The 25698-nt window shown below is 41.5% G+C and overlaps 1 protein-coding gene across 1 annotated transcript in view; it reads left to right on the top strand.

The window, feature by feature from the left end:
• LOC109881468 (interferon-induced very large GTPase 1) overlaps positions 1 to 25698 on the top strand; it is a 34047-nt gene extending 8349 nt beyond the window's left edge. Inside the window, exons 3-11 of the mRNA XM_020473595.2 lie at positions 473 to 586; positions 705 to 818; positions 7030 to 7143; positions 16854 to 17148; positions 17305 to 17353; positions 17581 to 17847; positions 17977 to 18246; positions 19092 to 19361; positions 19442 to 25698. Of these exons, the coding sequence (XP_020329184.1) occupies positions 473 to 586; positions 705 to 818; positions 7030 to 7143; positions 16854 to 17148; positions 17305 to 17353; positions 17581 to 17847; positions 17977 to 18246; positions 19092 to 19361; positions 19442 to 24057 (6109 nt within the window). The 3' untranslated portion in view covers positions 24058 to 25698. The remainder of the gene's footprint in view (positions 1 to 472; positions 587 to 704; positions 819 to 7029; positions 7144 to 16853; positions 17149 to 17304; positions 17354 to 17580; positions 17848 to 17976; positions 18247 to 19091; positions 19362 to 19441) is intronic.

The raw sequence follows: 25698 nt of genomic DNA, 5'->3' as shown, positions 1-25698 counted from the left end.
AACTAGCCTAGAAAACTAGCAGGCAGGCAGACACTGGAAGGAGAGGTTTCTGTGTGACAGAGTAAGTGCTTTTCATAGGTGCTTTCATGCCATTTCCCCAAATTTAAAAGAACGTTATTAATAGGTTCCCATAAAATAATGGTTCTGTTCCGGAACAGTAGAAGCCACTTTCGTCCACTGTTTTGTTTACGTTCCTCAAAAATGTTTTTGTTCCATTACGGTTTTCAGTTCGGTTCCCTGAACCGTTACAATCCCTGGTTCACTATCAGAAGGTTCTCAAACTCTATAGCTGCAATAAAATTCTACTCTGTTCAGTGTCCATGTGCATAAAACAGACTTTTCTACACCCAGCTGTGAGTCCACTAGAATACTGGAGAGTGACGGAGAACTAAGGTGCTTCTAATTATTATTTGTTGCTTGTCTGATCGTTTTTTATTGATTACCTCACAATTACTTTGTTTTATGTTCACAGAAACCATTTGAAGCATCTCCAGCTACATCCAGCTAGTCATATGTCTATGAGTGACCAGTCAGTGACTTCAAGCAGAGACCCAAGTGATGATGGAGACCAAATCATAGATGAAAGGTAAACCAGTACAGCCTATACAGAGTAGTATAGTTGTGTGACATATACATGTATCATGTGATGTACATGTTTATTGTAGGTTCAATTGAATTGTGGGACTGTCTTTTGTTGCTTGCAGGGTCCATCTGCGGAGACCAGTGTCACCAGCCCCCAGTTATATATCCATGAAAAGTGATCAATCTATGGTTATCCCTCTTGGATTCAAAGAGGGAAACTTATCTCAAAAAGAGGAGTAAGATCACACATTTTATTTATGGCATTTTATCCAATTTGCTGTCACTAATGAATCTATTTACTGTTGTCGCTTGTAGGAGGCTATAATTGGTTATATGCAGTAGAATATAGAAGAGTAACCAATTATATTGTTATTATCCTGTTCAAGTCTGTAGAAAAGGGTTTTGTTCATTGTGTGTCCGCCACAAGAGGTCCCCACTTGCCTTGTTATGACAGTCCACCCAGGATATCACAGTTTGTTTTTGTCATAGTTTCAGGCCAAAATGCTTGATTCTGCTTGGGCAATAATAACACTTTGCATTGCAATTTGCAATGATTTTGTGTAATTTGTCACGAAAATGCGCTGACAAGGGAAAACGTTTGTTGACGTGTTGCTTGATTGAACCAGTTTATGCAGCAAACGTGTGGTGATTGGTTAAAATTGAGAGCCCTCTTTTTGAATTGCGTTGATTGTAAACGCAGAATGACTAAATCCTGGAAGGACTAAAGGTTGTGTCTTCTGTAAAATCACGCTAGAGATTTCAGGCAGTTGAGAACAGCAAGCAAACTTTAACTATGAAGACACAATTGCAAAACTCCTAATTAACAAAAATGTGAGCTTTATTTCAAGATAAGCAAGTTACCATTGACCTCAAACTAATAATAGTTCAATGTTCTGACTTTTTGTGAAGTTTTCATTTGAATTAAAACATTTTTAATCTAGCATACAATGCTTGTTAGCTTTAACCAGCTAGCAAACAATTAGCTAACGTTATCTAGTTACCTAGCAACAGACTCGCCAGCTGTGTATGGAAACAATTGAATGTGTGTCTGGGAGCAGGGGTTGTGAGAGCTTTCAATTTTGTGTAGATATGGGATATACATTTTAAAATCAATTATAGATATACACTACCGTTCAAAAGTTTGGAGTCACTTAGAAATGTCCTTGTTTTTGAAAGAAGCATTTTTTTGTCCATTTAAAATAACATAAAATTGATCAGAAATACAGAGTCTACGTTGTAAATTACTTGTAGCTGGAAACTGTTGATTTAAAAAAATGGAATATCTACATTATCAGCAACCATCACTCCTGTGTTCCATTGGCACGTTGTGTTAGCTAATCCAAGTGTATCATTTAAAAAGGCTAATTGATCATTAGAAAACCCTTTTGCAATTATGTTATCACAGCTGAAAACTGTTGTCCTGATTTAAAGAAGCAATTAAACAGGCCTTCTTTTTAGACTAGTTGAGTATCTGGAGCATCAGCATTTGTGGGTTTGATTACAGGCTTAAAATGGCCAGAAACAAAGACCTTTCTTCTGAAACTCGTCAGTCTATTCTTGTTCTGAGAATTAAAGGCTATTCCATGTGAGAAATTGCCAAGAAACGGAAGATCTCGTACAACGCTCTGTACTTAGTGCAAAACGCACAAAAGTGCTGTTTGAATGAATGCTTACGAGCCTGCTGCTGCCTACCACCGTTCAGTCAGATACTTGTATGCTCAGTCAGATTATATGCAACGCAGGACACGCTAGATAAACTAGTAATATCATCAACCATATGTAGTTAACTAGTGATTATGATTGATTGTTTTTTACAGTGCCTTAAAAAAGTATTCGGCCCCCTTGAACTTTGCGACCTTTTGCCACATTTCAGGCTTCAAACATAAAGATATAAGACTGTATTTTTTTGTGAAGAATCAACAACAAGTTGGACACAATCATGAAGTGGAACGACATTTATTGGTTATTTCAAACTTTTTTAACAAATCAAAAACTGAAAAATTGGGCGTGCAAAATTAATGCTAGCTAGCAATTTACCTTGGCTTACTGCATTCGCGTAACAGGCAGTCTCCTTGTGGAGTGCAAGGAGAGGCAGGTTGTTATTGCGTTGGACTAGTTAACTGTAAGGTGAAAATCTGTCTTTCTGCCCCTGAACTAGGCAGTTAACCCACCATTCCTAGGCCGTCATTGAAAATAAGAATGTGTTCTTAACTGACTTGCCTAGTTAAATAAATGTGTACATTTTTTTTTTTTTTATCGGTCAAATCGGTGTCCAAAAATACAGATTTCCGATTGTTATGAAAACTTGAAATCGGCCCTAATTAATCGTCCATTCCGATTAATCGGTCAACCTCGTGTGTGTGTGTGTGTGTGTGTGTGTGTTCGTTGACGGACAGCAGGTAGCCTAGCGACCAGTCACCGAAAGGTCGCTGGTTTGAATACCCGAGCCGACAAGGTGAAAAACCTGTCGGTGTCCTTGACACTTAATCCTAATTTGCTCCAGGGGCTGACCCTGTAGGTAGGCCGTCATTGTAAATAAGATTTTTTTCTTAACTGACTTGCCTAGTAAAATAAAGGTTCAATTTAAAAAATCACAATAATTGTATGATAAAATAATAATTGTGCCAATTTTTATTTTTGTAATGGCAGTCTTGGTTTTTGGTAATAATCCTTCTCATGAACTGCCTACATTATTACACATATTATTAGTTAATTATGGAAATTAAGATATATATTTTTATATATACAGTGGGGCAAAAAAGTATTTAGTCAGCCACCAATTGTGCAAGTTCTCCCACTTAAAAAGATGAGAGGCCTGTAATTTTCATCATAGGTACACTTCAAGACAAAATGAGGGGAAAAAAATCCAGAAAATCACATTGTAGGATTTTTAATGAATTTATTAGCAAATTATGGTGGAAAATAAGTATTTGGTCACTTACAAACAAGCAATATTTCTGGCTCTCACAGACTGTAACCTGTAACTCCATGCAGACTGGCAGCTCTGGCTGCTCCATGCAGACTGGCAGCTCTGGCTGCTCCATGCAGACTGGCAGCTCTGGCTGCTCCATGCAGACTGGCAGCTCTGGCTGCTCCATGCAGACTGGCAGCTCTGGCTGCTCCATGCAGACTGGCAGCTCTGGCTGCTCCATGCAGACTGGCAGCTCTGGCTGCTCCATGCAGACTGGAAGCTCTGGCTGCTCCATGCAGACTGGCAGCTCTGGCTGCTCCATGCAGACTGGCAGCTCTGGCTGCTCCATGCAGACTGGCAGCTCTGGCTGCTCCATGCAGACTGGCAGCTCTGGCTGCTCCATGCAGACTGGCAGCTCTGGCTGCTCCATGCAGGCTGGCAGCTCTGGCTGCTCCATGCAGGCTGGCTGCTCCATGCAGACTGGCAGCTCTGGCTGCTCCATGCAGACTGGCAGCTCTGGCTGCTCCATGCAGGCTGGCAGCTCTGGCTGCTCCATGCAGGCTGGCTGCTCCATGCAGACTGGCAGCTCTGGCTGCTCCATGCAGACTGGCAGCTCTGGCTGCTCCATGCAGACTGGCAGCTCTGGCTGCTCCATGCAGACTGGCAGCACTGGCTGCTCCATGCAGACTGGCAGCTCTGGCTGCTCCATGCAGACTGGCAGCTCTGGCTGCTCCATGCAGACTGGCAGCTCTGGCTGCTCCATGCAGGCTGGCAGCTCTGGCTGCTCCATGCAGGCTGGCAGCTCTGGCTGCTCCATGCAGGCTGGCAGCTCTGGCTGCTCCATGCAGACTGGCAGCTCTGGCTGCTCCAGGCAGGCTGGCAGCTCTGGCTGCTCCATGCAGGCTGGCAGCTCTGGCTGCTCCATGCAGGCTGGCTGCTCTATGCAGACTGGCAGCTCTGGCTGCTCCATGCAGGCTGGCAGCTCTGGCTGCTCCATGCAGGCTGGCTGCTCTATGCAGACTGGCAGCTCTGGCCGCTCCATGCAGGCTGGCTGCTCTATGCAGACTGGCAGCTCTGGCTGCTCCATGCAGGCTGGCAGCTCTGGCTGCTCCATGCAGGCTGGCAGCTCTGGCTGCTCCATGCAGGCTGGCTGCTCCATGCAGACTGGCAGCTCTGGCTGCTCCATGCAGGCTGGCAGCTCTGGCTGCTCCATGCAGGCTGGCTGCTCCATGCAGACTGGCAGCTCTGGCTGCTCCATGCAGATTAGCAGCTCTGGCTGCTCCATGCAGATTAGCAGCTCTGGCTGCGTTGAACAGGCAGGAGACTCCAGCAGCGCTGTAGAGGAGGAAGGCTCTGGCTGCGCTGAACATGCGGGAGACTCCGGCAGCGCTGGAGAGGAGAAAGGCTCTGGCTGCACTGAACAGGCGGGAGACTCCGGCAGCGCTGGAGAGGAGAAAGGCTCTGGCAGCGCTGAACAGGCGAGGCGCACTGAAGGCCTGGTGCATGGTGCTGGCACTGGGTAGAGGACATGCACAGGAAGCCTGGTGCGGGGAGCTGCCACCGGAGGACTGGTGTGTGAAGGTGGCACAGGATGGACCAGACCGTGAAGGTGTACTGGAGAGCCTGAGAGCAGGGCTGGCACAGGACGTGCAAGGCTAGGTAGGTACACAGGAGGCCTAGTGCGTGAGGCTGGCACAGGTGAGTATGGAGTATGGAGTATGGAGCGCTGACCCAGGTGCCATCAAATCCCCGACACGCTCCGTCGGACGAATATCGTACCTAAAGCACCAAACTAGCAACTCCCTCATTACTCTCTCCTCCACTTTCCCCATTAACTCCTTCACAGTCTCTGCTTCGCTCACCTCTAACACCGGCTCTGGTTCTGGTCTCCTCCTTGGCTCCTCACGATAAACAGGGAGAGTTGGCTCAGGTCTGACTCCTGACTCTGACACACTCTCCCTGAGCCCCCCCCCCAATACATTTTTGGGTCTGACTCTCGGGTTTCCTTCTGCGCCGTCGTGCTTGTCTCTCCAACTCCATTCTCCTATAACCTGCTTCGCACTGCTCCAGCGAATCTCAGGCGGGCTCCGGCACTCTCTCTGGGTCGACCGCCCACCTGTCTATTTCCTCCCAAGTAGTGTAGTCCCGATATTCTTGCTCCTGCTGCCACTGTTGCTTCTCCTCATACCAGCGCCTCTCGGCTCTCTCCGCCTCCAGTTCTTCTTTGGGGCGGCGATATTCTCCAGGCTGATCCAAGGGTCCTTCTCCGAACAATTCATCCTCCCATGTCCGTTCCTCCTTTCGCTGCTTCTGCTGTCGCTGTTGCCTGTTACCACGCCGCTCGGTCCGGGTGTGGTGGGTGATTCTGTAACGGCTTTCTTCCGTTGAAGGAGAGTCGGACCAAAATGCAGCGTGGCTATTGCAATCCATGTTTATTAAATAACGAAACACGAACTTTACAAAAAAAAACAATAAACGTAATGTGAAAACCGAAACAGCCCTATCTGGTGCAAACACAAAGACAGGAACAATCACCCACGAAAACACTCACAGAATATGGCTGCCTAAATATGGTTCCCAATCAGAGACAACGATAATCACCTGATTCTGATTGAGAACCGCCTCAGGCAACCATAGACTACGTAGACACCCCACAAAACCCCTAAGACAAAAACACACCACAATAACCCATGTCACACCCTGGCCTGACCAAATAATTAAAGAAAACACAAAATACTAAGACCAAGGCGTGACACAATTGGTGTCTTGACTAAATACTTTTTTGCCCCACTGTATATATTCCAGGGTTTTTCTTTATTTTGACTATTTTCTACATTGTAGAATAATAGTGATGACATCAAATCTATGAAATAACACAATTGGAATCATGTAGTAACCGAAAAATTGTAAATGTGATTACTTCAGTTTTTTATTTTTAATCAATTAGCAAACATTTCTAATAACCAGTTTTTCATTGTGGAGTATTGTGTGTAGATTGATGAGGAAAAAATACAATTTAATACATTTTAGAATAAGGCTGTAATGTAACAAAATGTGGAAAAATTCAAGGGGTCTGAATACTTTCGGACAGTATCCAGACCTAAAATGTAATTGATGAGGAAAAACATTTATTTAATCAATCTACACACAATAGCCCATAATGACAAAGCAAAAACAGGTTTTTAGAAATTCAAGGGGAAAGAGATTGACTTTATTCATTTTGATGTGAATTCATTTTTTATTTTGTTTTGTTATATCCACCTCTCATCGTATTGTTTTACTATTCTTTTCAAAGAAGACCTTTCTCAAAAAGATTTGACCCCCGATCTCACGGCCCCAACCCTGACCTTAAATCTAAACCTAACCTTAATCCTAAACTTAAACCATTTTGATCCCTAAGGCCTAATAATAACCTTTTGAATCGGCAGGTAAAATATTCACCCACTTTATGGGATTTTGTTGAAGTTGATAGCAATACTAATTAGTGGACTTTTAATGCTTCTACTCCTCGAAGTTATGAATTATTGTACTTTCAGAGTCCTTCTGGAGAGAGCAGAGTCTCCGACTCTGAGTTATGCATCAGCAAACAGTCACCAGTCAATGGATACGGATGAGGAAGACGAGGAGGAGAACTCGGCTCCAAAAGAGAAGTAAGGTCATACATTTTATTTAAGCAGAGGCTGCATGACCAAATCAGACTTTTCTTACCCAGAGCCCAAAAAACAAATCACGTTCTGTGCATGTGTTACAGAGGCTGTGAGACATGCGAGCTGAGACAGGATCAGAGACAGTGTCACTGTCAGTAGTGTCTTGGCTAACTGTTTTCCTCTTATTTTTTATTTATTTATTCCAAGTAGGATCTCTTCATGAGAAATATTGTAATATTGGTATTGGTAACCATCTGGATGTCACCGGGATACAGTCTATTCAGTGGGGAGAGCATGCACGGCAAGTCGGCTCACAGTGTCCTTTGTGGGGGTTTATCCACCGTTGAATAGTTCTGTTAACATCATGGCAAGGAAAGTGCTAGCTAGCTATTGTAGCCACTTAATCAAGGCAATAGCTAAAGTACAAGCAACAGTGGTTGCTAGGTTGTGGTGATATTTCACAGGAAATATGGCATTAACATTGTATCCCAAAATGGTCAATAAATTACACTTGAACACTTAACTCTCCCAATGTAACACAAGGACACACACACACACACACACACACACACACACACACACACACACACACACACACACACACACACACACACACACAGGAGAGGGAATTGGCAGAGTTGGGAGCAAAAAAAGTAGAGAATCCTGCACATGTGCAGAAGGTTAGTTTTTTTATGCTATTGGGAAGAGATACACAATGTTTTTAGCAACCCTGCCACTCCATCTTATTTTCAGGGTATTTCATTCAACTAAGGATCCATTTACACTTCAATATGAACTCCAGGATAGCATTGCTATGTCTCTGCGTGCAGTTGGAAGGAAGTTGAAGGTAATTTTGTGAGCCATTGCTAACTAGCATTAGCGCAATGACTGGAAGTGTGCAGACAACTTACAATTGTGCTAATACTAGTTAGCAACTTCCGTCAAAATGCCCAAATATTGTACTATCCCTTTAAGAAAGAGGCCTACACGTTCCCTAAGTGTTTTTTGGAACATGGCAGTTTTTGGTAATCAGACTTATAAAACAAGCTCTTTGGGAGTGTCTTCATTATGGGCCATGAATAATTTGGATTCAACATTAAAACTCCCACCCACTCGTGGCGGACAAGTTTGGAGTTAACACTTTCCAGTTAATATACCAGAACCAAACCAGTTACGGGTTAACTTTCATTCAAAATGACTTGACACAAGCGGAGTAGTCTCTGTAGACACATCCTTCCAGAGCCTTATCCGTTCATGTCCTGCAATAAATATTTCCGGTAGCTAGATAGAACTCGCATTGAATATTTTCAATGAGTGTATTTTCACAAGCGAGTTGTTTGCATGCAACATAACATTAGCGTTACATGCTTACAACCACTGACTTGCTGTGAGTACCACTGACTTGCTGTGAGTACCACTGACTTGCTGTGAGTACCACTGACTTGCTGTGAGTACCACTGACTTGCTGTGAGTACCACTGACTGGCTGTGAGTACCACTGACTGGCTGTGAGTACCACTGACTGGCTGTGAGTACCACTGACTGGCTGTGAGTACCACTGACTGGCTGTGAGTACCACTGACTGGCTGTGAGTACCACTGACTGGCTGTGAGTACCACTGACTGGCTGTGAGTACCACTGACTGGCTGTGAGTACCACTGACTGGCTGTGAGTACCACTGACTGGCTGTGAGTACCACTGACTGGCTGTGAGTACCACTGACTGGCTGTGAGTACCATTGAGGACGGTGGTGTCTATCACAGGGGAAGGATATTTTAAACAGACAAAAATAGTTCTACAAGCAGTTGTTACAACATCAAGAAAATAGCTTCAAGTGTTGTGTCCAAATACTGGTGGAGTCAACTAATAAAAATGACCTTGTAGCAACTGACAGTGGTGGAAAAAGTACATGTAATTGCTCAAATATAAATATACTCAAATAAGTATCAAAAGTATAAATACTTTCAAATTCCTTGTATTTTAAGGGAACCAAATTTTCACGATTTTATGTTTTTTTAAATTACGGATAGCCAGCGGCACACTCCAACACTCAGACATAATTTACAAACAAAGCAAAGCATTTGTGTTTAGTGAGTCAGCCAGATCAGAGGCAGTAGAGATGACCAGGGATGTTCTCTGTTTAGTGAGTCCGCCAGATCAGAGGCAGTAGAGATGACCAGGGATGTTCTCTTGATAAGTGTGTGAATTGGACAATTTTTCTGTCCTGCTAAGCTTTGCAAATGTAACAGTCGTGGCCAAAAGTTTTGAGAATGACACAAATATTAATTTTCAAAGTCTGCTGCCTCCGCTTGTATGATGGCAATTTGCATATACTTGTGCTTTGCACAAAATGGGCTTCACAGGCCAGGTTTGTGCTGCCAGTAAGATTGCACCTAAATCAACCATTTATCGGATCATCAAAACTTCAAGGAGAGCGGTTCAGTTGTTGTGAAGTCTTCAGGGCGCCCACGAAAGTCCAGCAAGCGCCAGGACCCTCTCCTAAAGTTGATTCAGCTGCGGGATCGGGGCACCACCAGTACAGAGCTTGTTCAAGAATAGCAGCAGGCAGGTGTGAGTGCATCTGCACGTACAGTGAGGCAAAGACTTTTGGAGGATGGACTGATATCAAGAAGGGCAACAAAGAAGCCACTTCTCTCCAGGAAAAACATCAGGGACAGGCTGATATTCTGCAAAAGTTACAGGGATTGGACTGCTGAGGACTGGGGTAAAGTCATTTTCTCTGATGAATCCCCTTTCCCATTGTTTGGGGATTCCGGAATAAAGCTTGTCCAGAGAAGACAAGGTGAGCCCTACCATCAGTCCTGTGTCAAGCCAACAGTAAAGCATCCTGAGACCATTCATGTGTGGGGTTGCTTCTCAGCCAAGGGAGTGGGCTCACTCACAATTTTGCCTAAGAACACAGCCATGAATAATCCCCCGAGTGCAACTTCTCCCAACCATCCAGGAACAGTTTGGTGATGAACAATGCCTTTTCCAGCATGATGGAGCACCTTGCCATAAGGCAAAAGTGATAACTAAGTGGCTCTGGGAACAAAACATTGATATTTTGGGTCCATGGCCAGGAAACTCTCCAGACCTTAATCCCATTGAGAACTAGTGGTCAAGCCTCAAGAGGTGGGTGGACAAACAAAACCCCACAAATTCTGACAAACTCCAAGCATTGATTATGCAAGAATGGGCTGCTATCAGTCAGGATGTGGCCCAGAAGTTAATTGACAGTTATGCCATGGCGGATTGCAGAGGTCTTGAAAAAGAAGGGTCAACACTGCAAATATTGACTCTTTGCATCAACGTCATGTAATTGTCAATAAAAGCCTTTGACACTATTGAAATGCTTGTGATTATACTTCAGTATTCCATAGTAACATCTGACAAAAATATCTAAAGACACTGAAGCAGCAAACTTTGTGGAAATTAATATTTGTGTCATTCTCAAAACTTTTGGCCACGACTGTACTTTTGGGTGTCAGGGAAAATGTATGGAGTCAATAGTAAAAAGTGCATAGTGAAGTAGAAGTTGTAAAACATATATATATATATATATAGTAAAGTACAGATACCCACAAAAATATCTTAAGTAGTATTTTAAAGTGTTTTACTTAGGTACTTTACACCACTGGCAACTGATAATGTAATGCAATGGCAACAAGGCAACATTTTTGTGCATAATGTAATAATTATTATATTATTACATTATGGGTTGATTATTACATTATGAAGTGGGTAACATTTTTTTCATGAATAGTGTAGTAACTTTAACCAATAATGTAATAACAATCTAAAACAACATTTTATTTTATTTGAATGCTTAGCAAGTGTCATGCTTCCGTAATAACTGACTGTGCACCAAACCATATTCCTGAATCCTAGCTCTAACCCTGACTCTAATAGTAATATCAACCCCCCCAATACACACCCAGTGAGTCTGTCTGTATGTGTAAAAGAGAGAGGGAGATCTGGACATGAGTCTGGTTCCATCTACAATCTGTAATGGTGCAAGTCTGTTGTGGCAATGGATACAAATGCAAAGTGTTTCTCAAGTGTGTGACACTTAGTATCCATGATATTAAAAAAATTGTGTTTTTAGGTTATTACATTATTGGTTTAAGTTATAACACTATTGATGAAAAAAGTTACCACTTTATAATGTAATCAACGGAAATGTAATATAATTATAATAATGATTACATTAAGCACAAAAACGATATTAAGTTATGTGGTCAGAATATTACATTATCAGCATTTATTACATTATAAATGCAAAAGTTATTACGTTATTTTCAGGTATTACATTATTCACTGTTATTACAGTATCAGTTGCTACAAAGAGGTCCAGGACCAGAGAGGTCCAGGACCTGAACCACAATTTGCAGTTCTCCCAGGGTCAGCTCAATGAGTTTAATCAGGAAAACTGCAAGATGACAGCAATATGTAAGTCATTTAGAGAGGACATCAGTTCTTTATGTTAGTCCATGATAACAATGATGGAGAAATCAGATAATCGAGGGACAATCAAGGCGGAACATCGTTTGTTGTGGATGAAATTGCAGAATCTCCATGAGACCTGGAGTCTTAGGACAAAGTGAGAGAAAGAATCTCAGAGAAACTGAAGATGAACCACAGGAAGATTGAGGTGGAGCGTGCCAACAGGAGTGGAAAACCCACCACCGTCCCAGGTGAAAAGCCCGATAGTGGTCAAATTTCTGAGTTTCAATGAAAAGGTAGCTGTTCTGGAAAGAGCCAAGACCTTGAGAGGAACATACGTCTTCCTCAACGAGGACTATCCTGAAGCTGTGCGCCAAAAGAGGAAAGAAGTTATCCCAGCCATGAAAGCTGCAAGAGTGCGTGGGGACATTGCTTACATCAGCTATGAAAGGCTCATTGTCCACCCTCCCTCCCAAAAGCCTGGAAGGGATGAGAGAGCCAAGCCTTTTGGTTCGTAGCTTCAAGCCTGCAGTACACACACACACACACACACCAACTGATTAATGGACTGCTGAATGTTTGTTTCTCTTGTTTAGTTTGTTCTTTTCCATATTATGTCTATCTCTGACAAGCTACCCAGGAACGCATTCCAGTCTCGTCTATAGATCTTATATCCTTGTATTGCTACTGCTGTATCAAAGGAATGATCTAAGTGAGTCTCAAATTGCTAATATATGAATGTTATCTGATGTTAGCAAGTTATTGATTTCATGAACTTTACTTCTAAGGCTACATATATTAATATGGGCTATTTTCAGTTAATTAATCAGTTGGTGTGTGTGTGTGTGCGCGCGCTGCAGGCTTGAAGCTACGAACCAAAAGGCTTGGCTCTCTCCCTGGAATGCTTATAAGGGAGGAGTTGCTGTATACAGTGCTATTTTGCCACAACTTTGGAAGTATGCTTGTGGGTCATTGTCCATTTGGAAGACCCATTTGCGACCAAGCTTTAACTTCCTGACTGATGTCTTGAGATGTTGCTTCAATATATCCACATAATTTCCCTGCCTCATGATGCCATCTATTTTGTGAAGTTCACCAGTCCCTCCTGCAGCAAAGCACCCGCATAACATGATGCTGCCACCTCCGTGCTTCACGGTTGGAATGGTCTTCTTTGGCTTGCAAGCCTTCCCCTTTTTCCTCCAAACTTAACGATGGTCATGATGATTGTTGGCAGAGTAGATGGATGCAGTTCAATGCATGATTAATATAATTCACAAATACATTTTTTGGTTGTCCCAAAAATATTGATTGCAGTCAGGATGTAAATCACATCTGGTCTGGTACATTGTGTGCTGCTTAAATTGAGGCAGACTACATAACTGATGAATTTATAAATGCGCAATACTCGTTGAATATGCCCGGTGTCAGTAAACAGTTTTCAAAAAAACTGTTAAATAGTTGCCAGCAGCACAGTTACAAATGCTCTAGATAACATGAAAACAGCCTAACCAGCTTTGCTAGAGCGAATAAAATGGTCAGAGTGAGGTGTTCTCTTTTTGTGTCTGGATGGAAGTCAGTTAGTTTGGGTGCTTGACTGCTGTTGTGAGGTCTGAACGCTCGGATCAACCCTACTCCACGGCCAGAGTGTCCAGTGTCAATAGTTCAGTATGTGCTCTGAACGCTCAGAGAGCAAAACGCTCAGAAAACAGATTTGAATGAGATTTCATGTTAAATTAATTTCATGCTAAAATGCTGTCAGTACACCTTTAATTTACCTTTATAATGTAGTTACTTTCTCAGCTCAAAATACACTTCTTGACTCTGCAGCTCTTGTTAAATAGTCTTACATGCATGTCTTCTCATTTCCTCCTCCTTTGTTATCCACTAGATACATCTCTTTTCTCTAAACCTTTTGTAACTTCTCATTGGTTGAGAAAACTGTCAATTGATCAGCAGGTGTCTCTTATTAAAGAACCAGGGGTGCCAAATGGCATCACCACATTAAAGATGCACTATGCAGTAATCGCTCTACCATTTCCTGGTTGCTAAAACTCTAATAGTTTGCCTAATTTCAGTTTGTGACAAAACAAGCAGTCATAATGTGGAGAATCATTGTACCACTGTGAAATAACTTTTCCATAACGATAACTATTGGATATCCAGCTGTTTGAAGCTGGTGTACAAAACCGAAAGTAAAGGATACAAAAATGAAACTTCAGAACGCAAAGCATAGAAATATAATAGATATACCGCTTCTTAGACTTGCTTTCAATGGGAATAAAATATCTGTACCTCACATTTCTTGGTGAATATTGGTTGAGCCAAAAAGGTAAACATTGTAGCTTTAAGTATCCATATTTGTTCACCACTCCACATAAGATAATTTGTTTTATGTAAGTGCATTTTATTAAATTAGCAAACAAGAAAATGAGCCTTCTGCTTGTTTCTTAACCTCCCTCAACAGTAGCAGTGGCACGCCTTTCGTGAAGGCAATTCTTGAACTGCTCGAGCAGTAGCGGTGCGTGGATAAAATCACTGGGGAAGACCAGCCATGAAAAAAAAAGCCATATTACAATTACAATCTATGTGTTGTAATAATTGCGTTGCTTGCTCTATAACCTGTTAGTTCATATGCCTTGTCAGTGTGATACAGTGCATTCGTAAAGTATTCAAAACAGACTTTTTCGACATTTTGTTACAGAACAGCCGTATTCTAAAATGTATTAAAATAAAACAATTTCCTCATCAATCTATACACAATAAAATCAAATCAAATGTTATTTGTCACATACACATGGTTAGCAGATGTTAATGCGAGTGTAGCGAAATGCTTGCGCTTCTAGTTCCGACAATGCAGTAATAACCAACAAGTAATCTAACTAACAATTCCAAAACTACTGTCTTATACACAGTGTAAGGGGATAAAGAATATGTACATAAAGATATATGAATGAGTGATGGTACAGAGCAGCATAGGCAAGATACAGTAGATGGTATCGAGTACAGTATATACATATGAGATGAGTATGTAACAAAGTGGCATAGTTAAAGTGGCTAGTGATACATGTATTACATAAGGATGCAGTAGATGATATAGAGTACAGTATATACGTATACATATGAGATGAATAATGTAGGGTATGTAACATTATATAAGGTAGCATTGTTTAAAGTGGCTAGTGATATATTTGACATCATTTCCCATCAATTCCCATTATTAAAGTGGCTGGAGTTGAGTCAGTGTCATTGACAGTGTGTTGGCAGCAGCCACTCAATGTTAGTGGTGGCTGTTTAACAGTCTGATGGCCTTGAGATAGAAGCTGTTTTTCAGTCTCTCGGTCCCAGCTTTGATGCACCTGTACTGACCAATACCCCATAATGGCAAAGTAAAATTTTTAGCAAATGTAAATTAAAAAATAAATATTTACTTATTTACTTAAGTATTCAGACCCTTTGCTATGAGACTCGAAATTGAGCTCAGGTGTATCCTGTTTCCATTGATCATCCTTGAGATGTTTCTACAACTTGATTGGAGTTCACCTGTGGTAAATTCAATTGATTGGACATGATTTGGAAAGGCACACACCTGTCTATGTAAGGTCCCATCGTTGACAGTACATGTCAGAGCCAAAACCAAGCCACGAGGTCGAAGGAATTGTCTGTAGAGCTTTGAGACAAGATTGTGTCAAGGCACAGATCTGTGGAAGGCTACCAAAACATTTCTGCAGCATTCAAGGTTCTCAAGAACACAGTGGCCTCCATCATTCTTAAATTGAAGAAGCTTGGAAACACCAAGACTCTTCCGAGAGCTGGCCGCCTGGCCAAACTAAGCAATCAGGGGAGAAGGGCCTTGGTCAGGGAGGTAACCAAGAACCCAATGGTCAGCTCCAGAGTTCCTCTGTGGAGACGGGAGAAACTTACAGAAGGACAACCATCTCTGCAGCACTTAACCAATCAGGCATTTATGGAAGAGTGGCTAGACAGAAGCCCTCTTGGAGTTTGCCTAAAGGCACCTAAAGACTCTCAAGACTGTAAGTACATAAGTGTCTTATATCGGCTGAAAGCTGAAATGATTGCTGCACTGTCTGATTTACAGTAGCTATTACAGCGAAAACATGTCATGCTATTGTTTGAGGAGAGCATGCAACAACAAAATATATATTATTATTTTTCACCTCCACATATTTACTTAAATTCTGAAATCTTGCTCTGATTTGTTTCTAAAGGGTCCCAGAGACATGTTGTCTCGCTTTTGTTAGATAAAATCATTTTTCATATCCCAAAAAGTCCCTATAGTTGGCTCCATCGATTTGGGAAATCCACTCGTTCAACTTACAAAGAAATGAATCTGAAAATCTACCCCTAAACTTTGTTTCAACAAGTCAAAATGTGTTTGTATTTGTTCCTCAGACACCCTAAAATATTATCAAACTTTCGGAAAAAGAAGTATGTTCAATAGGACACCGATTGCAACTGCATCATGGCGCGCAAGGACACCGATTTTTGAAGACTGTCTTTATACAAAATGGCATATTTCTTGCTTGTTCTTGAAGTTACAAGTCTGAAACTTTGCACATACACTGCTGCCACTCCGTGGACAGCCTCCTGGATGCAATTCAGATCGTATCTTGCTGTTTGACCTTTCTCTTGCATTTCAAAGATGGTCTCTCAACATAAACAAAAAGCGATAGTTTTTTTCTTTGGATTTTCATCTACCATATCTATTGTGTTATATTATCCTACAATAGTTTAACATTTCTACAAACGTCAAAGTGTTTCCTTCCAAATGGTACCAAGAATATGCATATCATGGCTTCAGGGCCTGAGCTACAGGCAGTTTGCTTTGGGTATGTCATTTAGGCGGAAATTGAGAAAACGGGGCCCCATCCCTAACACTGGAACTAAGAGGCCGAGCCTCCACAGACCTACCACAGACAAACTGACTTGTTGGGAAGGTGACATCCTATGATGGTGCCACGTTGAAAGTCACTTAGCTCTGCAGTAAGGCCATCCTTTCCCAATGTTTGTCTATGGCGATTGCATGGCTGTGTGCTCAGGTTTATACACCTGTCAGCAGCAGGGTGTGACTGAAATATCATTTGAAGGGGTGTCTACACAATTTTGTATATATAGTGTACATGATTGACATGTATATAAAGTACATTTTTCTTGTGAAATTTAAAGTTGCTTGGCCAATCTAATAAATTAATGTATTTTGTTACGTTTTAGTGTTTACATTTTAATGTGTGTAATTGTCTTACACTTCAGGCCAGGAGAGGTGGTCTGTGATGTATGTGAGGTCCAAGCTGTGAAGTCCTGTCTGACCTGCAACCAGTACTACTGTGAGACCCACGTTAAGAAGCACTACACACTACCTAAACTACAGAGACACACCCTGGTGGATGTGACTGGAGACCTGGAGGAGAGACTCTGTCAGGAACACCACAGAGCTCTGGAGGTGTTCTGCAGGACAGACCAGAAGCTGATCTGCTGGGAGTGTTCAGTGACAAAGCACAAAGGTCATGACACAATCATTGAAGAGATAAAACAAGCTGGAAAACAGGTAGGTTCTGTTCTCTTTTCTTGTACCTGATGATGTTCTTTAAAGAAGATACTGAATTTGATAATAATGATGTTCAGTCATACAAGCTTTTTCATCGTATGTTCTGTAAAACAAGTGTTTTTCATCAAAATAATGGATTCTTACTCTGTTTTCAAGACTTTTGATAGAGATCAATGTCGAGGACTAAAGCTGGCCTCAATTGACGGTAGGTGTTTGTACAATCAAGAAATACATTTCCCAAACATTGTATTTTCAGACCTTTACATGGTGTTCAACAACATACATACAATTTTAAGACCATTAAAAGAGGAAGATGAATTTGTTTAGATTAATAATTCTTATTCCATAATGATTGTTTGATTAATATGTATTTTTATTTTTTGTTTCGATGCAATTAAAGTAATAATTTTTCTCTTCCATTATTTCTTTAAGTGCTGCCCCTTCCTGGTGAGATCCAGTTCTCGTCAGTGACATCAGGCTCTGTGTCTCTGAGCTGGGGTTCTCCTGAGGGACTGACAGGACCACAGATGTTCAGAGTGACTTGGGGATGTGATGGAGAAGAGAGGAGCCTGAGGGTGGAAGATGGGTGTAATGTTGAAATAGATGGACTCCAGCCTGGTGAAAAGTACCAGTTCAACGTGGCTACAGAGGGAGAAGATGGCAGACAAAGCAGATGGATCTCAGCATCTGTATTCACTGGTACAGTAACTTGAGTTGGTCTTTGGTTATGTGCTTCTAGGGATGTTGTTGTTTTCATGCGATGTCCAAACAAGACATTAACAAACAAGACATCTTATATTTTGTCAAACAAATTATATTTCTTTCTAGTGGTCCCAGCACCCATGGACTTACACATAAAACAGTCTGGAGCGACCTCCTTCACTGTCAGTTGGTCCAAGGCTGAAGAATTGGAGAAAGTCCCACAATGCTTTCTCATATCCTACTGCAGCCTGGGAACAGAGACCCGCTCTGCCAATACTGAGGACTCCTACAGAACTCTCTCTGGCCTGCAACCTGGTACTCAGTACAACATCAGTGTCTCAACTGTGTTGAACAATGGGGAGCAGAGCAAACGTCTCACTACAACCATCTGCACAAGTAAGCCTCATACCGACTCACTTCACTTCTTGGGGGTGGAATTGGACAAATCTGAACTAGACTGAACCATTTTTCTGAAGAGGAATTGTGTGCTTGTTTTAGCTGTCCAAAAAGTATTATTTTGGTAGTCTAAGAAGTTTAGAATTCTAATTGTTAGAGCCTATTGTTGTAAAAGGCTAAAGAGATGAGTGGTGTAGTGACCCAGTACAAGGGTACTTGTTTTTAAATACCCCCAAGGCAAGCTAATCTCCCCTGTTATAGGTAATGTTGAGAGATTAGCATATCTTGGGGGTATGATGTTTGACCCTCTGTAACTTTCTCACTCATCATTATTCATGATTCATTCAGGACTATTTGTAATCATGGTAGCATCCACATTAATGTAGATATGTTATTATATTCTTATTTATAATAAAAGTTACTCCAAAATGACACAATACATTATTCACCATTCATTTCTATTAGGCACAAGATATTCTGAAACAACCAAACAATCCAGCAAGTTTGTAGTCAAAAGCTTGATGTAGTCATTGGGTGCTAGGAATATGGGACCAAATGCTAAACCTTTGACCACTTTATATATAAGAATCTTTAGGGGTGTCAATCAGTTGGACCCCTAACTTTTTTGAGAAAATAATATGTATATTTCTATGAGCGGTTGTATTAGTATAAAATAATATCCACATTTGTTTGCAATATAGGCCAGTATTGGATGTATTTTATACAGTCATTATTGCTCATCTTTATCAAGAGGGTCAATCATTTCAAACACCACTGTATGTTACAAATCACCATGTTTTTAATAATCTAATACAACTCTGTTTTGTGTTATTTCTGTTACACAGACCCTTCGCCTCCAGGAAATCTTGTTATATGGTCCTATAGTGCGACCTCTGCTAAACTGATCTGGGATCATCCTGATTGCATGGAGGACATCCTGCACCACTTCAGGGTGACATGGCGTGACAATACCAGTCCAAGTGAGTCCTTCGCTATCAAAGAAAGCGGTGGAATTGTCACTGGTCTGACTCCAGGGACAGAGTACACCATCACTGTCTGCACCATTGACAAGAGAAATATGGAGAGTGACCCAGTCTGTACTACCCTACATACAAGTAAGTAATCAACTGCAGCTTCAAGATGAAATAAACTTGAATATTTTAGTAAACTCAAACATCTTCCTTTGTTATTGCAGAGCTCACTTTGAAACTTTTTATGAAGAAGTTGGGACTGACACAGCATTTTGAGGAGAAACTGTCGTTGAATGCCGTGCTTTCAATCGATGGCCTAACGTTAGGAAAGAACCATACGGTAACTCCTCAATCTCTACCGTGGTGTTTTCTGAAAGAACTGATGAGGATGAACGTCTCAGCAAGGGATGTAAAGTACATCCCCACTGATAAGAAGGATCATATGAAGGTAAACCCCCTAGACCTGATCACAGCCCTGTTTCTGTGCTCAGATGGTTTCCTGCAGCAGGAGATGGTCCAGAAAATGTCCATGTGTCAGTTTGCTGTTCCTCTGCTGCTGCCCAACTGTGACACAGAACAAAGCACTTTGATGCTGTGGGCCTTGAGGGACATAGTGAAGAAGTTCAGGCCGTCTTCACAAGCTGACTCAAAGTCCATCATAGAGAAGAGAATTGTTGTCTCTGATATTCCCATGGTGTCCTTTGTTAGGATAGGAAAGAGCAGCTTGTCCAAGTCTCAGATTTTGAACAAGTTGCTTAGTAACCATCAACAGTACAATGACACATTTGTTCATCATGATATGGAATGTGGAGATGTCCCTCGGCAAATCTCAGATGGTCTGGTTGAAATCAGCTGGTACTTTCCATGTGGGAACAGAAACATAGACATCTTCACTAAGCCTGTGGCGGTGGCCAATCTCAGAGGAGACATCAGGTCCTTTGAAACAAAGTTCTCCTTTCTGTGTCAAACATCAGCTGCAGTTTACATTTTTTGTAATGAATTAGATGCATATTCTGAGATTTTGGAACGCAGAACTGGAAAAGCAGAGTTATTTCAGGTTGTTGACTCTCAGAAAAATAAAATCACAGAAAACACATTTAGAAAACTCACCACAGAATTCAGTATCAAGCCAACAAATGTGATTGTTAAGGAAAATGAAAATGATGCAGAATTTGTAAAAACCTTGCAGTCATCTGTCGGTGACATCACCGAAACAAGTCCAAACAAACTGCCAATTGAAAACATGGCTGACGTGGCTCGTCAGAGTGGGATTCTGGTTGATGAAGACAGTGATGAGTGTCAGAGTGCCAGGAAGACAGCAAATGATATCACCAGGAACATCAAAGACACAATTCAATTCAAAGATGAACAGCTACCCTTACAAGGGCAAATCTGGAAAGAGCTTTCCCAGTTGGAGAAAGAGAGATGTAGGCTGAGAAAAGCAGGGGGTCAGGAAATTGAACACTACAAGAGCTCTCTGAAGAAAAGGGAAATAAAACTGAGAGAGAAGCAACAAAGATTTGAGATGACAAAAGCAATAAAAAACATAACTGGCATGTCAAGCTCAAAAGTGGAGCGATCCTATTTCCTCAAATGGATGCAGATTAATTTGGACAATCTGTCTCGGCAGAACTTGTCTGCTTTGCGGAAGCAGTACAAAGAGCTTTGCCAAAATCATCCAGAGAAAAAAGACATTGCCGATTTGGATAGGCAAATGTGTGACTGTTCCCTGGGACTTGAACACTTCCTGCGTGAGTTGGGCCAGCTGTATGAAGCTTCCTGCTATCTCCCTAAAGACAATCCAGAATGGAAACAGATGGAGCATCTCCCTGGATTGTGTGCTCAGATGCTGTTGGATGGTTTCCCCATTGAGCTTGTGGATGGAGATGCATCAAATATCCCTCTGAAATGGATATCAGCTGTTCTGACTGAGCTTCATACTCTTGTGGACTCTAACAGCAAGATCCGGGTCGTCACAGTTTTAGGGGTCCAAAGCACAGGGAAGTCCACTCTCCTCAACACCATGTTTGGGGTCCAGTTTGCTGTCAGCAGTGGAAGATGCACCAGAGGGGCCTTCATGCTGCTGATTAAAGTCAACAAAGACCTCAAGGAGGAGCTGAAATGTGACTTCATCATGGTCATTGACACAGAGGGGTTGAAATCACCAGAGTTGGCTCAACTAGATGACAGCCATGAACATGACAATGAACTGGCAACACTGGTGATTGGACTCAGTGATGTCACAATAATTAACATGGCCATGGAGAACTCCACAGAGATGAAAGACATTCTGCAGATTGTTGTTCATGCTTTTATCAGGATGAAGGAAGTGGGGAAGAAGCCGATATGTCATTTTGTGCACCAGAATGTGTCAGACATGTCTGCTCATGACAACAATATGAGAGACAGGAAGAAGTTGTTGGAACAGTTGAATGAAATGACCCAGGCAGCAGCCAGAATGGAGAAGAAGGAGAATATCAGCAAGTTCACTGACGTGATGGAGTATGATCCAGACACTAGCAGCTGCTACATCCCAGGACTCTGGCATGGGACTCCCCCTATGGCTCCAGTCAATGCTGGCTACAGTGAGGCTGTGTATGATTTCAAAAAGAGCTTGATGCAAGACTTAATAAAATGCCAGAGTAATGATGACATTACACATTTCCTGAAGTGGACACAAAGCTTGTGGGAGTCCGTGAAATTTGAGAAATTCATCTTCAGTTTCAGAAACAGCTTGGTTGCAGATGCATACTCCAGATTATGCTCTGAATACAATGGTTGGGAATGGAACTTCCAGAAGGAGATGTATTCCTGGATTGTAAGTTCTGAAACCAAAATGTCAAACTTTGGCATAACAGATCTAAATCCCCAGAGGTCCATAAGAGATGTGCTAAAATACTTGATGATAGAAGCATCTGAGAAACTGTCATTGGGAGAAAAGGAAATCCAAGACAATCTAGTAAAATACTTTGAAAAGCAAGATGGCCATGTCAATCTGGTGGAAAAATACAGGGAGGACTTTGTGTCCAGTGCTAAAACACTGAGACGAGAGACAGAAAACACAGTGAGGAACAAACTGCTAGGAGCTGTTGAGATCAAAGAGGGAATGACAGAACTGAACAACATCAAGAGTTCTCAGACAAGTACAATGGAGAGAAAGGTGCTGGCTTTGCTGCAAACCTGTAGACAGAAAAAAACTGATTTATCAGATAAGAAACTCCAAGAAGAGTTTGAAAGTATGTGGGAGGAAACTCTGTCTGAGATCAATTTTAGTGGACTGCCAAGGAGAGATGTGGCTCAGGATGCCTTCCTCATGTTAAGTGGAAATCTTTCACGAAGGGGGAGTCATGTAAATAGTATATTGGTAAGAAACAATTTGGTGGATTGTGGGAAGACAGACTTTGTTGTGAAATCAGTTCATTGGTGGCGGAATGCTGAAGGCTTTGCAAAGCACATGGATCATTACCATCACAGGAAAAAACTACAAGTCTTCTGTGATGACATCATAACACAGTGTCATGAGTTTATAACCCAGAAGGTGGAAAGTAAAACAGATTACCATGACACTTCCATCAAAGAGCTGCTGAACAGGATTGATGAAACAATTAAACAATACATGAAACGTAAAGTTAATGAAGAGTGTGAGATCCATCTGAAGCTACACATCTGTGGCATAGCAGCCAGAGAGTTCCAGAAGATGCATAATCAATTCATTGTATCCAACGACCCCCGAATGTGTCTGGAACAGTCTAAGAACAAGTACCTTACTGATTTCAAAGACTTATTTCATAACCGAGACCAGTGCCTAAAGAAAGCTGAGGAGTTCTCAAAGCTCTTACAGCCAGCTGTCCAGGACTATGTGACCAAAATGATTGGTCCTGATGTAGTTGATGAAATGAAGACTGGTAAAGGGTCAGAGGATTACAGCACACGGACGTCCTTCCAGTTCTCTGTTCTGAAACAGCTCCTGACTGATGGAGAATATGAGAAATATAGAAAGTACATAGGGAATTATGAAAAGTTTGTGAAGGACTGGCTGTTTGACCAGATTGTCCAACAACTCTCAAAGGACAGCAGACTGGAGAAATCAGAGAAGAAACATCTTTCAGAGATAGTCAAGATAATCACTGATGCCATTTCTATCAGAAAAACACACAGCACTATAGAATGCATCAAGACTTTCATTCAAAACATCTGCAGTGCTCTTGGAGAGAAGCTTGTCTTTCCAAAGGATGCTCTGGATTCCGTTATGATTCTGAACTCTGCAAACACAGATCAGTTTGCTGACTACCTCACAGAGTTTGTGGGGGAAATGAAGCAGACCGTGACATCAGAGTATGAACAGAGGACTGACATCAAAGAGAGGCTCAGATCTCTGCCATTCAAGCCTCAGGACAATATGTTCACCAGCCAGTTTGGCTGTGGGGAGGTATGTCCCTTCTGCAAAGCACCCTGTGAAGCAGGAGGTAAGGAGCATGCCAAACACTTTACCTCCATTCACCGTCCACAGGGTGTCAAGGGTTGGAGGAATGTAAAGACAAAGGTGCTATGGACTAATATATGTTCCTCTGATGTAATTAGTGACAACACATTCCAGACCTCCCTGACAGGAGACAAACCTCACCCCTACAAGGACTACCAGACATATTACCCTGACTGGATCATAACTGGAGATTCCAGCATTGAGGCTTCAGACTACTGGAAGTATGTGATGGCTACATTCAATGAGACAATTGCTAAAGACACAGATGCACTCCCTGCAGATATCCCAGAGGACTGGAAGGTATTAACACATGATGATGCAATGAAGAGCTTGAAAAACATATTCAACATGAAATAAAGTGGAAAATGATAGCATGACTCTTCTTGACCTAAACATAAAATTGGCCAATCAAAGATATCAGACATGGCAACCAGAAATAACTCACCGAGCATGAACATGGCAACACAAAGCCAAGAGCCATTCAATCAATCAAGAACTTTTGAAATAAATAGCACTTCCAAAACAATTAGTGATTTGAAAAACAACAAAAAGGGGCCCACGACACTAGTTTTGACATTCAGCTGATGGATGGGGCTATGGAAATGACTAGTAAAACATTACATGTTGGTATTCAGCTGATGGATGGGGCTATGGAAATGACTAGTAAAACATTACATGTTGGTATTCAGCTGATGGATGGGGCTATGGAAATGACTAGTAAAACATTACATGTTGGTATTCAGCTGATGGATGGGGCTATGGAAATGACTAGTAAAACATTACATGTTGGTATTCAGCTGATGGATGGGGCTATGGAAATGACTAGTAAAACATTACATGTTGGTATTCAGCTGATGGATGGGGCTATGGAAATGACTAGTAAAACATTACATGTTGGTATTCAGCTGATGGATGGGGCTATGGAAATGACTAGTAAAACATTACATGTTGGTATTCAGCTGATGGATGGGGCTATGGAAATGACTAGTAAAACATTACATGTTGGTATTCAGCTGATGGATGGGGCTATGGAAATGACTAGTAAAACATTACATGTTGGTATTCAGCTGATGGATGGGGCTATGGAAATGACTAGTAAAACATTACATGTTGGTATTCAGCTGATGGATGGGGCTATGGAAATGACTAGTAAAACATTACATGTTGGTATTCAGCTGATGGATGGGGCTATGGAAATGACTAGTAAAACATTACATGTTGGTATTCAGCTGATGGATGGGGCTATGGAAATGACTAATAAAACATTACATTTTGGGTTGTGATTAAGACAGACAGTTCTGGTCATGAGGCATTTATATTCAATCACTGGGTAAATATACAAATCTGAATTGACCATTAACAGCTTCCCAAATATCAAACTGTAGCTTTAAAGAAAGGAACTGTGAAAATCAGTCACAGCCACCTGTGACAATCCGTGATGGCTGTAAGGATAGTGACATCACTGACTGACAGCTACCAGCAGGCTGACGTAGAAGGGAAGGTGAAGTTGTCATAACTGCTGTAGATCACTATATCACCTGGACGGGAGTATAGTCTTTCATGTTAACGTTGTCAAATGTAAGAATGTATACACCTATATTTTAATTTACAAATCTCAGCATTATTTTATTGATGAAAAATGCTTTGAACACAATTCTATGATTTTTCTACTTATCGTCATATGAACAAATATGTATAACACATCATTGAAGGACTTTATGAATAAAAATTGTTTTGACATTAAGTTCATTTTTACTTTATTCCCTCATAAATAAAACTATTGGTCAAAGCCTTATATTTAGAAATAATATTTCTTAATATGTTAAAATACTTTTGACATATCATTGCTTTACCTAATCGGAATCATAGAAGACATGGTAAAGTTATCATGTGTTCAGATGGCTTCATGATTATATGGTCAGCTATGATGACATACACTGAACATGTTATCAGGTACTGTACTTTTCATGTCAGCAATAATAATGTCTGTATATAAAG

The sequence above is a fragment of the Oncorhynchus kisutch genome, unplaced genomic scaffold (genome assembly GCF_002021735.2).
Source record: "Oncorhynchus kisutch isolate 150728-3 unplaced genomic scaffold, Okis_V2 Okis07a-Okis12b_hom, whole genome shotgun sequence".
NCBI lineage: Eukaryota > Metazoa > Chordata > Actinopteri > Salmoniformes > Salmonidae > Oncorhynchus > Oncorhynchus kisutch.
This window is presented reverse-complemented; position numbering and strand designations above follow the sequence as displayed.